Raw genomic sequence first — 16,660 nt, 5'->3', positions numbered from 1 at the left:
CGTAGTCGCCTTGTGTTTTTCAGATTCCATCCGAGGCTCAGTCTCGTGGACCACGACAGTCAATTTTCTATAAATAGATTGTCAGCCTATTTACAGCCCTCTATTTAAAAGATCTCCTTATTTTGTTTTCAACTACTACTTTTTATTACCTGGCAGTTACCGCTGGTAAAAGTAGGATTTCGAAGTAGAACAGTCGATGATGAAGCAGCTTTTACCTTCTAAACTGATTTCTGTAAATCCATGAACAAAAAAAAACGAAAATAATCACTATACAACTAATCGATTCTTTATGTTTATTTTCAAAATAAATTCTATTCAATATTGCATTTTAAACATTACTGGAATGTTACCACTTTCCATTTCCTTTTGAGCTTACATCTAAATCGTTTCTAATCAGAACATCAAAATAAATTGGATCATTCTATTGACAGAGGGATTTGTATCGTCACTGGATATCGGATACCAGTTGACTCAACTGCGAGTGAGTACCTCAGTCAACTCGAGGTAATAATCATGGGCGAACGCAAAACTAACCACATAGTACTAATAGTTCGATAGTGTATCGTTACGATTTTGAATGAAGACTCTCACACGCTTCGAGGCCCAAATCGAATTGGACTGACGCATCAACCATTATTATTACTATTCTATTGAAAGATACCCAAAGCTATGGCAAGCACACCTTAAAATGTAATATTAAGTATATTAGGGCTTCAAGTCGGAAGGACATTATTTTTTATCGTTTCTCTCGAAATAAGTGTTTTATTCCACTAAAAACAGTGGCAAGTGGCTTAAAATTGAAAAACCTTTAAACCTGTAATTTCTACTAGTCCGAGGGCGGGAAATTAGAAAGCAAATAAGTTCGCCTACTTTGCGCATCACAAGGCATTTTTTTTCTAAACATTCCACCAAATACCACTATCTACGTACTACTGAGGTGCCTTTCTTTTAGAATGAACCATTATGAATCTTTGGTTTGGAAGAATAATTTTAACATTCAAAATAAAGAAAAAAACTTAATCGTTATCATGCATAAAACTAAACAAGAAAGGATAAAATCCGAAACGATTTTTCATAGAGAAATTGCAAATCAAATGTCCAATGTAAAATTTAGTCACTTAATCATCTACGCGTAAGTTCAGATTCGTCATGTTTATGAATATTTCAGTAATTTAAGCTTTTTAGACAATTATCTTTAATTTCCCCTGATTATCTTTTTATCCATATTGGCAGCGTTTGTTATAGCCAGTCAAACTCAGGTAGTCATAAGATTTCTACTTCACTAATCTTCATAAGGAGCTATATACAGTCATTCTCGTGATTATGGAGTTTCCTCAAATACTACTAATTATAAAAATTCCAAGAATCGTACATAGGATATTATATACAAGACTGTCACTGTCAAATTATTTTTAAAAGTAGAAAACAAACTATGTATGCAATATGTGAAGTAAAAATCTATCTAGATCATCATTTTGTGCAATCTATTGACGTTAGGTTCCGTTTTACAAAAGCTAATCGCCGCTGGAAATAAACCAAGCATTCCAATTATTTAGGCCATTGGATTGCTTCGCATCAACTTCAGATCAGCTTCCATCATATCTCGAACAAGTTCTTCAAAAGATATCTTCGGCTTCCAATTCAATTCCGTCTTCGCTTTCGTTGCATCGCCCAGCAAAAAGTCCACTTCCGTTGGGCGGAAATACTTCGGATTCACTCGAACCCGAACAATTTCCTTTCCATCCACTGTTTCTACTCCGATCTCGTTGATACCTTCACCGCGCCATTCTATACTTCGCCCAACGTATTTAAACGAAGCTTCCACAAACTCTCGAACGCTGTGAGTTTCACCAGTTGCTATAACAAAGTCTTCGGGTTTATCCTGTTGAAGCATCAGCCACATCGCTTCAACATAGTCCTTTGCGTGACCCCAATCACGTTTCGAAGACAAGTTGCCCAACTCGAAGCACTCAAGTTGGCCTAGTTCGATTTTGGCCACTGATCGTGTAATCTTGCGTGTGACAAAATTTTCGCCTCGTCGGGGTGATTCATGATTGAAGAGGATACCATTGCAAGCAAACATGTTGTACGCCTCACGGTAGTTTATGCATATCCAAAATCCATACATTTTTGCGCAAGCTGTTGAAGAGAAAATGTATTAATTAAAAAAGGATTAAATATCGAATAGTGTAACTAAGATGAATATTTTAAGCTTAAATAGATCAACTTTGAATAGACTTAAAATTTCTGTGTTCATGTTGGGTCTGTGATAAACAAAAGGATCCCATTAGAAATAATATAGCCAGAAAATCTTGCAGAAGTAAAATATAGTCTTTCCTTTATGATTGTTCTCTTGGCCATTACCTTTTCAATGAAACTGTGCCCTAGTTTCATTGTCATCACACTTGATAATGTATAAGCAGTAATCCTATACCAAAAAGACTACAAAAAGGAGGTTCGGCTTCCAGCACATTCCTTAAAATTTTATGGAGACGGAAAAGTCTTGCACACGTTGGACCGTGACGGGAGTTGCGCGAGCAAAATTCCGCGCATAAGAGCTGGTGTTAGGCTGCGAGTTGCTGCGACTACGTGGCAACACCTCTCATAACACAGCTGTTTATTGCTTGCCACATGCGGAAACCAAAGGTAAAGCTTCCTTCAAGCTTGAAAATTCCTCCTCAGTAAAGACGCGCAACATTCTCGACAATAAATTCATGTTTGCTCTGCTAGAAAACGAGCAAGCAAGTAGATGCATCCAAGACCAATATTTCGGATGCATCCGTTTCCTACTAGGATAAGATGAAGAAACACACACAAGAGAACCATCTAGAGGAGATCGACACACCGACATAACAATACCCCTTACCTACCTCGTCCCTACCCGAAAGGTACACAATGAAATTCGCGCCCCTTTGCCGCTGAAGTTGCTCTTCGTGTATATAGTCTTTTTGACCTACACCCAGCGAGAAATTCGGCAAATTCAATGCAAAAGCTAAAGAAGTCACCTTGCAAGTGGGCGAAAACCAAAAACAGCCCTTAAGAGAATAGGTTCAAGTAAGGTTAAAAGCAAGAAGATCGTCGTAAAAAGGCACCCGAGAGGTTCTAAACACAATTCAAACCATTCGGATTACAAAAATCTGCAATCAAGGGACTAGCAGAAACTATGAATTTACCGACGAAAGAAGCATTCCAACTATTTGCAATTGGTAAAGTAAAAATAGCCTGCATTGTTTGCACCTAGCAAAGCAGGTGTTCTTTCAGTGCTATTTCAGATTGTTTGAATTTGACTCAATAGCGGCAATATGCATCGGCGATTGCCAAAATACAAAAAGGTACAGAAAATGTGGAAGAAAGAGAAGGCCACATATTGAGGGGCTACAAGCTGACCTTGAGTGTATGCTTTGCCAAGGGAGGAGGACGTTGACTGGCGGTATGCAATAGCAGCAGCAAATGCCCATTAATTAAGAAAGCTTTAGACGCCATGCCGAAATGAGATTGATGATTGATGTAAATTAACTACAAGCATTATAAAGTAGGACATACTCTCACGAACAGAAGGACAACGAAGTGACCATAATCATTGAGCCTTATTGTAACAACCGCAGAAAGCGCCTGGACCAAAGATATAACTGGCAAGATATATGTAAATAAAGTCAACCAAGAAACGGCGTCCGCTGCTCAAGTTAAAGTCTTTCTTCGGACAGAAAACAGCCTCCAGGCAAACCGCCTCTAGCCAAACCACAATCCGCGGGCTGTGTCAAAATTGATGGGAAAAGATAAGAAATCTGCAGCTAAGAGCAAACCGAAGCAGCACCAAAGAGGGCTTCTGAGCTGCCACCATTCAAAAAGTACTTTCCCTGAGTTCCAGAAGATGAACGTAATGGGGATGAGGTTCTGGAACAACTTGATCTCCAGTCTAACCTCAACGCCTCCACCTGGATGTTTTAAGGTAGCAAAGCAGGAAACGGGGCCGATAGACCGAAAATTTTCATTACTATCGGAGTTCCTCAACAGAAGGTTAAGAAGCTTCGAGAATAAACGGGATGCCAGCTCTGCTACGCGCTTGGGGCCATCAAGTTACAGGTTGCGGCCCCTAAGGCCAATCGATCATCTTTATTTGAAGCGTAAATGAGGTGCCATATTTCCTAAATAAAATTCAAACTTTGTAAAGCGGCCATTGCACTAATCAGTCTTCGAATCAATAGCTGCAAGATATTTATATACCTCATACAAGAACCATGGGTTCTTGGTTAAGAAATCAGGCGCTTAAACTTCCGACATGCTGACCTGTTGTATACTAATGGAAGTGCTAGACCCCGCTCCTGCTTAATAGTTTCGAAATACCTTGAGGCCATCGACTAAACTAACCATAAAAGTCAACGGAGAGATTAAGAGATTCTTTGGTGTTCTACTTATTTTTCCTATGACGTGGACGAAGCTCCCAGTGAAACATTCCTCAAAACTATCCAATATGCCAAAAATGAAGGCATGGGCGATTTTAAGGCCCACCATATACGCTAGGCAAATTCCTACATCAACGCGAAAGGATTGAGACTAGTAGAGTATCTGATAGAAACTGAACTGCAGATCATTTCTTTCTTTTACGCGGTCAAGCGAGAGGTTGTCGACATTACGATGGCATCCCCTGACATATATGGTGCCAACGTCAGCCCCGAAGACGAATCAACCAACAACATCAAACCGCACTGGTCAAACACGAATTGCGAACTCTTGGCCCCGTTCGAGAGAAGAATCCTCCGAAGAATTTTTCGCCCCCTACATGAGGATGGACAATTCATGACCGTCAGGTTGTGGATAATATCCGGCTCAATAGGTTACGGTGGGCGGGTCACTTAATCCATATGGATGAGGATTATCCCACCCGGAAAGTCTAAAAGGGCAATATCTATGGTAGAAAAAGAAGACGAGGCAGGCCCTGCCTAAGATGGAGCGATGGCGTAGGTCAGGATGCCAGACAGCTTTTAGGGATATCGAATTGGTGGACCTCGGCGCAAAACCGGGATGTCTGGAGTTCCTTATTAAGGCAGACCTAGAACGGATACCGGTTGTTGCGCCGTTGATGATGATCCCCTGACATTGCCCCTCGTGTCGGAGAATATCATAAGACATGGATCCACGTCCAATCAACCTATTTCAAAGCTTCCAAAGAGAGCTCTCCACTCAGACGCCAAAGAAGGGCAAAACACCTTGGTGGAACTTGAATTTCACAAAACGAAGGAGAACGACAAGGATACTCCTCCACCGAACTCTAAAGTCTAATTCTACCATTGGTTGTAATCGATACAAAGAGGCCCATAAAGCTCTAAAAACGAGCCAAACATTAGCTAAATGATTATCCTAGAAAACCTTCTGCGAAGAGGTCACCTCAAAGCTGAAGCAGATCCTTGTCAAATAACGCAGCCAGCACCTGGGTATCTATATTTATAGAGCGGGAGGTACGCCGAAAGCCACGAAGAAACGACAAACCATTTGCTTCAAGTGCATTTCCCAGGTAGCTTCCAAAACCTCTGCTCAAGAACGACAAGTGTGTAAGTGGCGCGAAAAGTAGTATCACTGGAAAAGAATACGTCTTAGCCGCGTTCATAACATCGAAGATGCTTCCGATTACGCCGATGACGATTTGTGACGCGACAAGATAGCATGGAATCGATCCACTGTTAATCAATTGGATCCTTCGCATGCTGGACTGGGTGAAAATCCACATATTGGTCGAATGGAAGTCCTGGAGGACACAAAAGTCTTTGTACAAACATTTGCGAACAACCTAGCAGTAATAATTGCCCGCAAATTTGCGGACACAGTTGATGCCTCTGTAATAGACTCGCGGTGGACGCTAAGAAGATTATATTATCTTCACTAGGAACGTTAACTGGGGCAGTTACATGTTACCCACCTTACCAAGGACGGAAATCCAGCTGGTACAAACAGTCAAGTATTTAGAAGTACACCTCCACTCCTAGCTAACGTGGAAGTACCATGTCCGGGAACAATATCAGAAATCCAACAGAATGCTCTGAGATTGTAGGACTGCAATAGGTAAGGTCTAGGGACCTTCCCCACAATAGATTCATTGGATATATACATCCATAAAAAAGCACATTTTGATGAACGCTTGCATCATCTGGTGACTAAAACTGAACTGCAGGAAGCTGCTTGTGCAAATTCAAAGGCTCGGTTGCCTAAATATTACTAGAACAACGAGTACTACGCGCTACTACCGCGGCACTCTAAGCTATCCTAAATGAACCCCCCTAACGACGGACATAGGCTTGATACTATTGGCGCTCGGAAGGATAACGTCCGGTGGTTTTGATGCCTGCTGTTCATATGATTGCCAGATTTGTTTTTGAGAAGATATACTCCATCGCAATCACCAAAAGAGAAGAATAGTCGATAAATGGCAACAAATCTTTTGGGATTATAGACATAACAATCTTCGCCGACGGGTCGGTAATGGAAGTGTATATTGTATTATTGCCAACAAAAGAATGTTTACGACGAAAATGTAAGGGTCACACCATTCGAATCAGTTCCCACAGCCGGGCAGCATAATTAGCACTAGGTGTGGAGTTGCCCCCAGTTGCTGTTGAAACTTGACCAACTGAACGGAACATTCCTGATGTGAATGCCAGGAGACTCGAACATCGCTGGTAATGAGAAAACTGACAGACTGGCTCGATGCTGGGGCCAGAGCCAGCATTTGGCATCCGAGAAATTTGACTTCCTTACGACATGCGAAAATCTTTATAAAACTCCGCCATACTATTACCATGGTATGCCGGTCCCAAGCCCAGGTAAAGGAGGAGGGTTTCAGGCAAAGCACTTTGTACTATCCTCAATAAAACAAAAATAAAATGCTGAGATCAGGGAAAGAGATAAATAAAGTATAGTTGGAGTTATTCCACTATGCTAAAGTCTACCTGATCTCTCTTAGTGACAAGTCCCGCGACAAGCCGACCAAGAAAATGATTAAAAATGGCTATAAACTTATCTATTTTGGTAACCAACACACTCAATATCGTGTTGGGATTGCCATCTCAGAGGGATTTCGTGATGTCGAACGATTTAATGATCGGCTGATGAAGCTCACCATTATATTAGCTGATCGCACTATTCACTTCTTCACCGCGTACACACCACAGACAGGTCGACCTGATGTCGAGAAAGATGCTTTCTATCATTGCCAGCCTCCTTAATGGTCATGTGGGTGAAAAGGTCGACGGTAACAGATACCATGGGCTAAAGGGGTTTGGAACCCGCAATGAGGGTGGCAAGCGTATAATCGATTTTACGGACACCCATGACCTTGTACTTATGAATACATGGTTCATCAAACGATTGTCTCATCTTCCTACATTTTATAGTGGGAACAGTGAAACGCAAATCGACTATATTCTCATAAGACGCCGACATTTTACCACTGCCACTGATTGCAAAGCCGTTCCCTATGAGACCATCGCACCTCAACATCGGCCGTTGATTGACGTCCTGCGAATTAAGCCACCGATAAAACAGCGTGAGGAACGCACTGGCCCACCGCGCATTAAATGTGGCGATTTCGTGAGAAAAAAGAAGAAATGATCTTACTTACGCGATTACCAACCATTACGAATGTGGAAGAATCCTGGAACCAAATGAAAGACACGATTCACAGCCGGGTAAGCGGTACATCAATCGAGATACTTGGCTTTGGAATGACGATGTTGAAATGAAGGTCCGTGAAAACAAACGCCTCTACCGACGATAAAACACTGACCAATTGACAAATATATAAGAATGCCAACCGGGAAGCAAAGAAAGCAGTCGCTGTCACGCGTGCGGACCATTATAAAAATCTTTACGATAAACTGGACACTCGGGATGGCGAGAGAGATCTGTATCGACTTGCCAAAAGCCGTAACGAACTCACACAGGATATCGTACAGTTCTGTTGTGTTAATGACAAGGAAGGTACTTTGCTTACCAACTGTCGAGCCGCAACGAATAGATGGCAAGAATACTTCGAGCAGATTTTAACTGAAAAATTTGCTCATCCTCCACTTCCACAATCATTGCCGACATTTGGAGCAGTTCCACCCGTCAACGCAACTATAAAACGAATTAAATCGGGGAAAGCAACAGGACCTGACGACATCGCATCTGAGCTCTGGAAAGCGAAGAGCTGGGACCCAAATCTGTGGCTCAGTGAATTCTTTAATAGGGTTATTCAGAAAGGAAGAACACCTTCTGACTGGCAAGAAAGTACCACTGTTCCAATATGGAAAAAGAAAAGTAGTCCAGCAGACTGTTCGAATTACCGTCCGATCCGGTTACTTTCCCATACCAAGAAAATTTTTGAACTCATTCTTGACAACCGTATTCGCGAAACCGTTGAAATAGCCGTGAATAAAGCCGAATTTGTCAGAAACTGCGGAACTACTGACGCAATACACGCTACGCGGCTACTCATGGAGAAACACCGTAAGAAGCATCGCCCTCTTTACGTTACATTTCTGGATCGAGAGAAAGCGGTTGTCCGTGTGCCACAGGAACTCATCTGGTATGCCTTAGAACAACACTTAGAGCCAGAGGAACAATTGCTCTACCACGATCCGAAAAGTAAAGTTCGAAGTATGGCGGGTGTATCAAAACCGCTTTGTGTCTCCGTTGGTGTTCTTCAAGGAAGCGCCCTCTCACCACTCCTCTTTGTTCTTGTTATGGACACCGTCACACGGGATATCCAACGTCCAGCGCCCTACACACTGCTTTATGCAAATGATGTTTTCCTAGCATCTGATAGCAAAAATTATCTCGAGCAACTTATTTAAAAATGGAATGATCGCCTCATGTAACACGGTCCTAGATTGAATCTAAACAAAACTGAATTTTTGACGACCGATCCCCATGAAACATGCACAATCACTGTCAGCGCTATCAGCCAATGGAGAACTGGGTTATGAAATTGCTTCACGCAACCTGGATGAGGTGGCGTTCCACAACCGGTGTTCTTTGTTATCAACGTATCAACGAACGTCTCAAATCTAAAGTTTACCGCAATGTCATCCGTTCTGTCGCCCTCCATGGTTCTGAGTGTTGGCCGACTATAAAAGACAATGAACGGCGTCTTGCGGTAATGAGACGAAGATGTTGCGTTAGACTAGTGGTGTGAAACGTTTTGATCACATCCGAAATGAGGATATCCGCGATCGTTATGGGGTTGCACCAATCGTGGAAAAATTGCGAGAGAGGCGTCTTCGATGGTATGATCATTCGCGCTAACGAGAATTCACTTACCAAGATTGGTCTGAACATCGAAGTTGATGGTAAACGACCAAAGGACAGACTGAAACAACTGCGGCTTGATACGCTCGAGATTGCATCCAAATCAGGTATTTGATAGAGCCAAATGGGGAAACCGATCACGACGACGCAACCCCGCTTGTGAACGGGACAAGATGCGAAAATCTTTGTAAAAATACTCGGGGTTGCTATAGCGGCATTCTTATTGTAGCTCGGTAAGTTTTTCTTCAACGAAGTTTTTGGGCACTATCTGCCTCTAGAGGATATTCTCAGATTCGCCAAAACCGCAGGAGGCCATTAGGCGATGAAACCGACCAAATTTAAGCCGATCTAACAAATTTGTTTATAAGGTGATTGAATTAGAACAGCGTGCAGTATCAGGCTACTTAAGGCATGGCTCCGCGTTGCAGTCGTGATACAACAAGTTTGCATAGAAAAAAGTCATTCATTAAGAATTTATTCCACCTCCTTTTCGTTGTGGTTATGTTAAAATTGCCCTTTTTTATGCTTTTACCGTGGTGTTACCCCTTAAGTAATTCCAATTGTTCAACATATATCTTCGATATATAAACTCAGTGCAGTTAATAACTTAATTTAGATAACAAACACATTTCAACACTTACCATACGGTGATCTTGGATAGAATGGAGTCTTCTCATTTTGTGGCGTTTCAACCACTTTACCATACAATTCAGACGTAGATGCCTGATAGAATCGGACTTGTTTTTCGAGACCACAAGTGCGGATAGCGTCTAGTAAACGCAGTGTTCCTACAGCGTCAACTTCAGCCGTGTATTCGCTCAAATCAAATGATATTTTGACATGGCTCTGGGCAGCCAAATTGTAGATTTCTGACGGCCGAACAAGGGTTATGATCTTCACTAAACTACTACTGTCGGTCATGTCGCCGTAATGTAACTTCATCTTTCCTTCTTTATGGGACTTCGGATCCGCATATAAATGGTGTATTCTTGACGTGCTGAATGAGCTGGAACGCCTAATTATACCGTGAACTTCATAATCTTTTGATAACAAGAGTTCGCAAAGATAGGAACCGTCCTGAAATGAGGGAAATGAAAGTAAAGTCGTTAAATTCCTTAAAATATAATATAAATTAAATTAATTTGAGACTTTCACGGTAAGTTTTAATCATTTTGGAGTTTTTTTTTCGAATCTCAACCGCATGTTATGTGGCTTAGTCACTGACGTTTCGTGAACATTACATCGATGTCCCTCTCCTTAAGATCTGCGCCCAAATTTCCAAAATCCATAGCTCCATAGCTGATCCCTATTACCCGGGCAACCCGAACTGCAAGAGCCCTCCAAATTGTTAAACATGATAAACACCTGCTCGATATAAGTGTATAAAGTTTTCCGACCGAAAGAAACGAGCAAAAGTCTAAGCAGTAAACGTTAAGAAATTTGGCTTTTCAGGATTCCGTATCATTTCTGACACCGCAAATGATAGAGAGTATGCAAAAGGACCTAAGGTCACGGTTCAAATCCCACTGGTGGCAGTGGGATTTGTATCGTCATTTGACGTCGGATACCAGTCGACCCAGCTATGAATGAATACCTGAGTAAAATCAGGGTAATAATCTCGAGCGAGCGCAATGCTGACCACATTGCCTCCTAGAGTGTACTGTAGTGTACCGTTACGGTTTTGAATGCAATACTCTAACACACTTCAAGGCCCTGATCCAATATGGATTGTTGCGCCAACGATTATTATTATTAGTACAGGTTCCGTAAAGCCAGATCAACTACTGAAATTGGTTGCTGGCTTGGCCAAAGATGTAATTCACGGAAAGGATATTACCAACAAATATTTCGTAGTAGTAACCCTGGACGTGAAAAATGCATGCAATTCGGCCAATTGGAATCTAGCGAAGGTTGGTATTCCCGCCTATCTCGGTACTATCGTCAATAGTTATTAACTGAAAGGAGACTCTGGTATGACACCTATGACAGACCCCAGGAGTATGTTGTTTTCGCAGGTGTCCTGCAAGGCTCCGTATTGGGCCCACTACTGTGGAACATCATGTACAACGATGTACTTAATCTTGCCCACGGTGGCGGGCTTCGCTGTCGATATAACGCTGGTTGTTGTCGCAAAGCATCTCAAAGATGCTAAGTTATACTCAGGCGAGGCAATCAGTGCTGTTAAAAGTTGGCTAGAGGGCTCTGGTCTGACAATTTTGGAAGAAAAAACGGAAGTGGTCCTCGTCACTAAGCGCCACCGATTGTGGAATGCCACCTCATTCAGATTGCGTTAATGCGTGAAGAAATTTCATTACGCAGTTCTCCATTGGCTGATATCATTGACTCGAGATATTTAAATCGCTCAGTTCTGTCAGCGACGGTGACCTCCCCAGAACTAAGCGATTTAAATATCTCGGGTCAATGCTATCAGCCAATGGAAAACTGCGTAATGAAATTGCTTCACGCTTTACACAATCTGAATGAGGTGGCATTCCAAAACCGGTGTTCTTTGTCATCGACGTATCAGCAAACGTCTCGAATCTGAAATTTACCGCAATGTCGTCCGCCTATCGCTCTCTAAGATGGACTAAAATGTTCCATTGGACTAGTGACGTGACACGTTTTGATCACATCCGAAATGAGGATATTTGCGATCGATATAGAATTGCATCGATCGTGGAAAAACTGCGTTTTCGATGGTGTGGTTACGTAATTCTCGCTAACGAGAATTCACTTACCAACCGAGCGAAGGCCGGCCGAAACAACGGTGGTTTGATACGCTGGATGGGGATTTAATAGCCCCGCGATTACAACCAGATCAGGCATTTGATAAAATAAAATAGCGAAACCGATCACGACGAGTCGACCCCGCTTGTGAACGGGACAAAGGCTGAAGAAATAGAAGAAGATGTGAGGAGCGACGAGTGCATGACAGCTCCGTGTCACATAGCTAAAAATTCCATTGATCTCTATTTTTTAGAAAATAAATCATTTGATGGAAAGCCCTGTATTGATAATAGTCAACCTCATACGCTTCACACCCTGAGTTTAATATTATTAGCAAATGCGAAGAATTTAAACAAGTCGGGACACCGGAAGCTCGGCGCTTCAGGTATGAAAGTTTTTATTTGCTTCTTCTGTGAGTGTATTTGAGTGTAGAACTATCCCATTTGTGCATAGCCCGTTATGTATTTGCATTTAGCATGTCTGACTACCCACTTTAGTATGATATTGATATTTGGTTGCAATAAATTTACACGGTAAAGTCACATTTGAACTACTGTAACTTTGTTAGTAATAGTATGATCTTGATCAAACTTGGAGATAATATCCTTATTATATTTTATACTACCACCAACTTTTATAACTCTGGGATACACTTTAGGGGGGTTTTACTCAATTTCCCCAAAAATATGATAATATAAAATACTATTATTAACTTAATTTGAACGGATATCGATATGGAGAGTATTTTGAGACCTGGGCACCATATAGAGGCAGCTTCATGAATTTTTTCAGATTTTTCGGTTATGTAGTTTCTAAGAATGGGTCCGTTAAAGAAATCATCACTTTCCACCCCACCCACTCCCCGCCTTTTTAACAAATCTCAAAACTAAGACCCGCTTCGAAAAGTACTAAAAGTAATCGAGACCTTTCATTTGATACCCCACATAACTATATTCGATGATAAAAAAATGTTTTACACCCCCCTTTTACATGTGTGGGGACCCCCCCCTAAATCTGAACGTAGAAGGATGTCACTCACCGTATGCCTGGGCCTTCACAGCTACCACCTTCTAACCAAATTTCGTGTCAATTGGTGTAGCCGTTTCTGAGAAAAGTGCGTGTGACAGGCAGACAGACAGAAAAGATGTCAGGCTGGTCCGCTAAAGCTCCGGATGAGCAGACCTTCATAGAGGTGTGGTTAGACCAACCTAATAAAGCAGGCACCTCTACGGAAAGAGCTGTCCACGTGGCCCAATGCATCGCCAAAGCATGTGACGTTCATTCCTGCTGCTCATTCCCCAGTAGAAGACCAAACTACTGGTGGATTGTTGAATTGGCCAGCCTTCGATCAGCCTGTCACCGAGCCAGAAGACCGGCTCAGAGAGTGGTAGGCAGAATCGACCGAGGGCAAAAAGAGCGCGCCTATAAGGAAGCCTGCAAAACCCTCAAGCTCGTCACCAGTGACGAGCTGCTGGAGATCTGCGCTAGGATAGGAGATAACAAAGCTCCGGGTCTGGATGCCGTGCCGAATAAGGCCCTTAAGCTTCCCGTGAAATCCAGACCGGACATGTTCACTGAGTTGTTCGAAGCGTGCATGTCTGAGGGGATATTTCCTGCATCATGGAAGCGACAGAAGTTGGTGCTACTGCCTAAGGCTGGAAAACCTCCAGGTGAGCCAACCTCCTACAGACCTATTTGTCTTTTGAACACTGTGAGGAAAATGCTAGAGCGAGTAATCTATAATAGATTACTCCCGGTTGTTGAGAGCCAGGGAGGTCTATCAGATCGGCAGTATGGGTTCCGTAATCATCAAAATGGTTACTGGCTTGGCCGAAGATGCAATCCACGAATACACGATACTAGCAAATATTGCATAGTAGTGACCCTGGATGTGAGAAATGCATTCAATTCGGCCAATCGGAAACTAATACGGGAATCTCTGACGAAGATTGGTATTCCCGCTTATGTTGCAGCTATTGTTAACAGATATTTACAAGAACGGGGCTTTGGTATGGCACCGATGACGGACCCCAGGAGTACGTTGTCTCCGCGAGTGTCCCACAGAGCTCGGTACTGGGTCCACTGCTGTGAAACATCATGTACAGCGATGTACCTAATCTTCCTCTTCCGAAGGAAGCCGCGGTGGAGGGCTACGCCGACGATATAGCGCTGGTTGTGGTCGCAAAGCACCTCGAAGACGCTGAGTTATACTCATGCGACGCAATCAGTGCTGTTAAGGGTTGGCTAGACAGTTCTGGTCTGACACTTGCAGAGGAAAAAAGGGAAGCGGTCCTCATCACCAAGCGCCAGAAAAGAAATTTTGCCCGTATTCAAATTGGAAATCATATCATCACTTCTAAGCCTGCCATCAAATACTTGGGAGTGATGATAGACGGGAAGCTTAGCTATAAGCCACACGTACAGTATGTTTATGACAAAGCATCCACTGTAAATATGACCCTGGCAAGGATGATGGGGAGGAACGTGGGAGGGCCACGGCATGCTTCCAGGTTGCTTATAGCTAGGGTAATGTGTTCGATCCTGCTCTATGCAGCTCCAGTTTGGGGAAAACCATCGCAGGTTACATTTAACGCTAACAAACTGAGTTCAGTCTACAGAAGAACAGCCCTAAGGGTATGCTCGGCATTCAGGACTGTCTCAGATGATGCAGCATTCGTCATCTCTGGAATGATGTCCATTGACATCTTGGCAGATGAGATGACGAATATATATAATGCGAAGTCTACCTCTCCTTTATCGCAGACGACGAACGCCGAAAGGGGGAGATCTCTAAAAAGATGGCAAGAGCGTTGGGAACGCTCGGGAAAGCGTCGGTGGACACACAGGCTCATCCCTGCCATCAAGGAGTGGTTGGATAGACGGCACGGTGAGATTAATTATAATCGTCAGTACCTCTTCAGGTTTAAACTAGATACCTCTTCCGATTGTCTAAACTGCGATGGAGTCCCAGAGGACCCAGAGCATGTATTCTTCTACTGTCCAAGGTTTGTGGAGGAAAGGAAGACCCTAGAGAAGACTCTAAGAGAGGTGCTCATACCAGAGAATTTGGTGCGAAGAATGTTAGCATGTCAGGAAGACTGCGATCAACTCCATGGCCGTATCTATCCAAAGCAAACTGCGAAAGGCAGAGGAGACTAGAAAAGCGCGGTTACGTACGCAGCGTAGAGACGAAAGGGAAACAAGCTAAAATGAGCTGACTCCACGGGGCTTGGGGGAGTCGGGGGTGGTTTTAGTGGGTAAGAATCCCACACGCTGGCGTGTCCAGGCCAGTGTCTTTAAGATTTCCACCTCCTCAAAAAAAAAAGACAGACAGACATTAAATCTATAAGGGCTGGGAAGAAATAGATTCTTAATATTTCATTCGAATGTCTATTATTCTCGTTAATTATGACGTCATCATCTTATTTGTATGACTTAGGATGCTCTTAATTCGCACGAAATTGATAAGTTTGAACTGTTTTCATGAAACTTGGCACGCGTATGCACGATACTGCCCTCTATGCCGGTGCTACTCCTAGGATGAAACTAAAGGAGGTTTTTCAGTCAATTTCTGCTATTAGTAAGTTTATTTGAGCAGATATCGGAATGGGACATATTTTGAGGCCGAGATTTCATCTAAGTGCACTTTCCTGATTTTTTTCGGATTTTTGGGTTAAGTAGTTTCCGAAAATGAGTCCTGTCTCACTTTAAGTGCATACATTTTTACCCCTGGTTCACGCACTTTGCAAATGACGCCATAACTAATGTTTCGGAAAGTACAAATCGAGACCTTTCATTTGATACCCTACACGACTGTATCCAGTGCAATTTTTTTTTTAAATCCCCCTTTGTATGTACGGGGAGCCCCCCTTTAAACTCCACCTAAATTTATGTCACTCGCTGTATGCGTTGTTTTATACAAAACCTTAAAACTAAACATGGGCTTAAGAATGTTGCCATGCCACATCTTCAATGATTCATTTCTGATAACTTATCAGCCAATCGAATCAGCGCCCTAGATTCGTATCACGATAACACCTTTTTCTAGAACAACGAAATTTTGAGCCATCTCCAATCCGGCCATGACTATCATCCGTTGCAAATTTCATCCTCAAACCACCGCATCCTGCCATCTACTGTTCTGTAGAGGATTCACTTAACCCTCTAATAGGACAGGAAGCAAAACTGATATCCGAAACGTAAACACCGGGTGTCAGCCACCCATTGGTCCAAGCGGGCGGCACGTATGAGTCGCCACAGGTGTATCGGAGCGAGGGTGGCGAGACACCCGGCCCAACACGTAGCACCTGCACTTAATTAGAGATCCAACTAACCTGTCCCGTGATGCCGGTTATCAGCGCGACCTTACGCCCGTCGGCGTGATGTTTGGGGGGAATCTCTGTCGATGAACTCGCTGCACTTGCCATTTTAACTAATCACTGGATGAAATCAATTCAGAAAAAGAACCACAAAGTGATAAATCGAGGGTGTAAGAGGAACACAACCGACGAACACAATAAGAACCCAAGACACGTCAAATTGACACGGCACTGACAACCGATCTAATAACAACTGCGGAACTGCCAACCCAAAAACCACTATAGTCTCAAATATTGTCACTTTCTTATTAGCCTCTCTTTTGAATTTAGCA

General features: G+C 42.9%; 1 protein-coding gene across 1 annotated transcript; it reads right to left on the bottom strand.

Annotated features, from left to right (window-relative positions):
* Positions 1–263: 263 nt before the first annotated feature.
* On the bottom strand, positions 264–16,584 carry LOC119648456 (GDP-mannose 4,6 dehydratase). The gene is made up of 3 exons (XM_038050213.1): positions 16,344–16,584; positions 9,924–10,359; positions 264–2,139 (listed from the first exon to the last, which is right to left on the bottom strand). Exons 1-3 carry the CDS (start codon positions 16,434–16,436, stop codon positions 1,553–1,555), a joined length of 1,116 nt encoding a protein of 371 aa, XP_037906141.1. The 5' UTR covers positions 16,437–16,584; the 3' UTR covers positions 264–1,552.
* Between the last annotated feature and the right edge of the window lie 76 nt (positions 16,585–16,660).

Source organism: Hermetia illucens, chromosome 2 (genome assembly GCF_905115235.1).
Source record: "Hermetia illucens chromosome 2, iHerIll2.2.curated.20191125, whole genome shotgun sequence".
Taxonomy (NCBI): Eukaryota; Metazoa; Arthropoda; class Insecta; order Diptera; family Stratiomyidae; genus Hermetia; species Hermetia illucens.
This window is presented reverse-complemented; position numbering and strand designations above follow the sequence as displayed.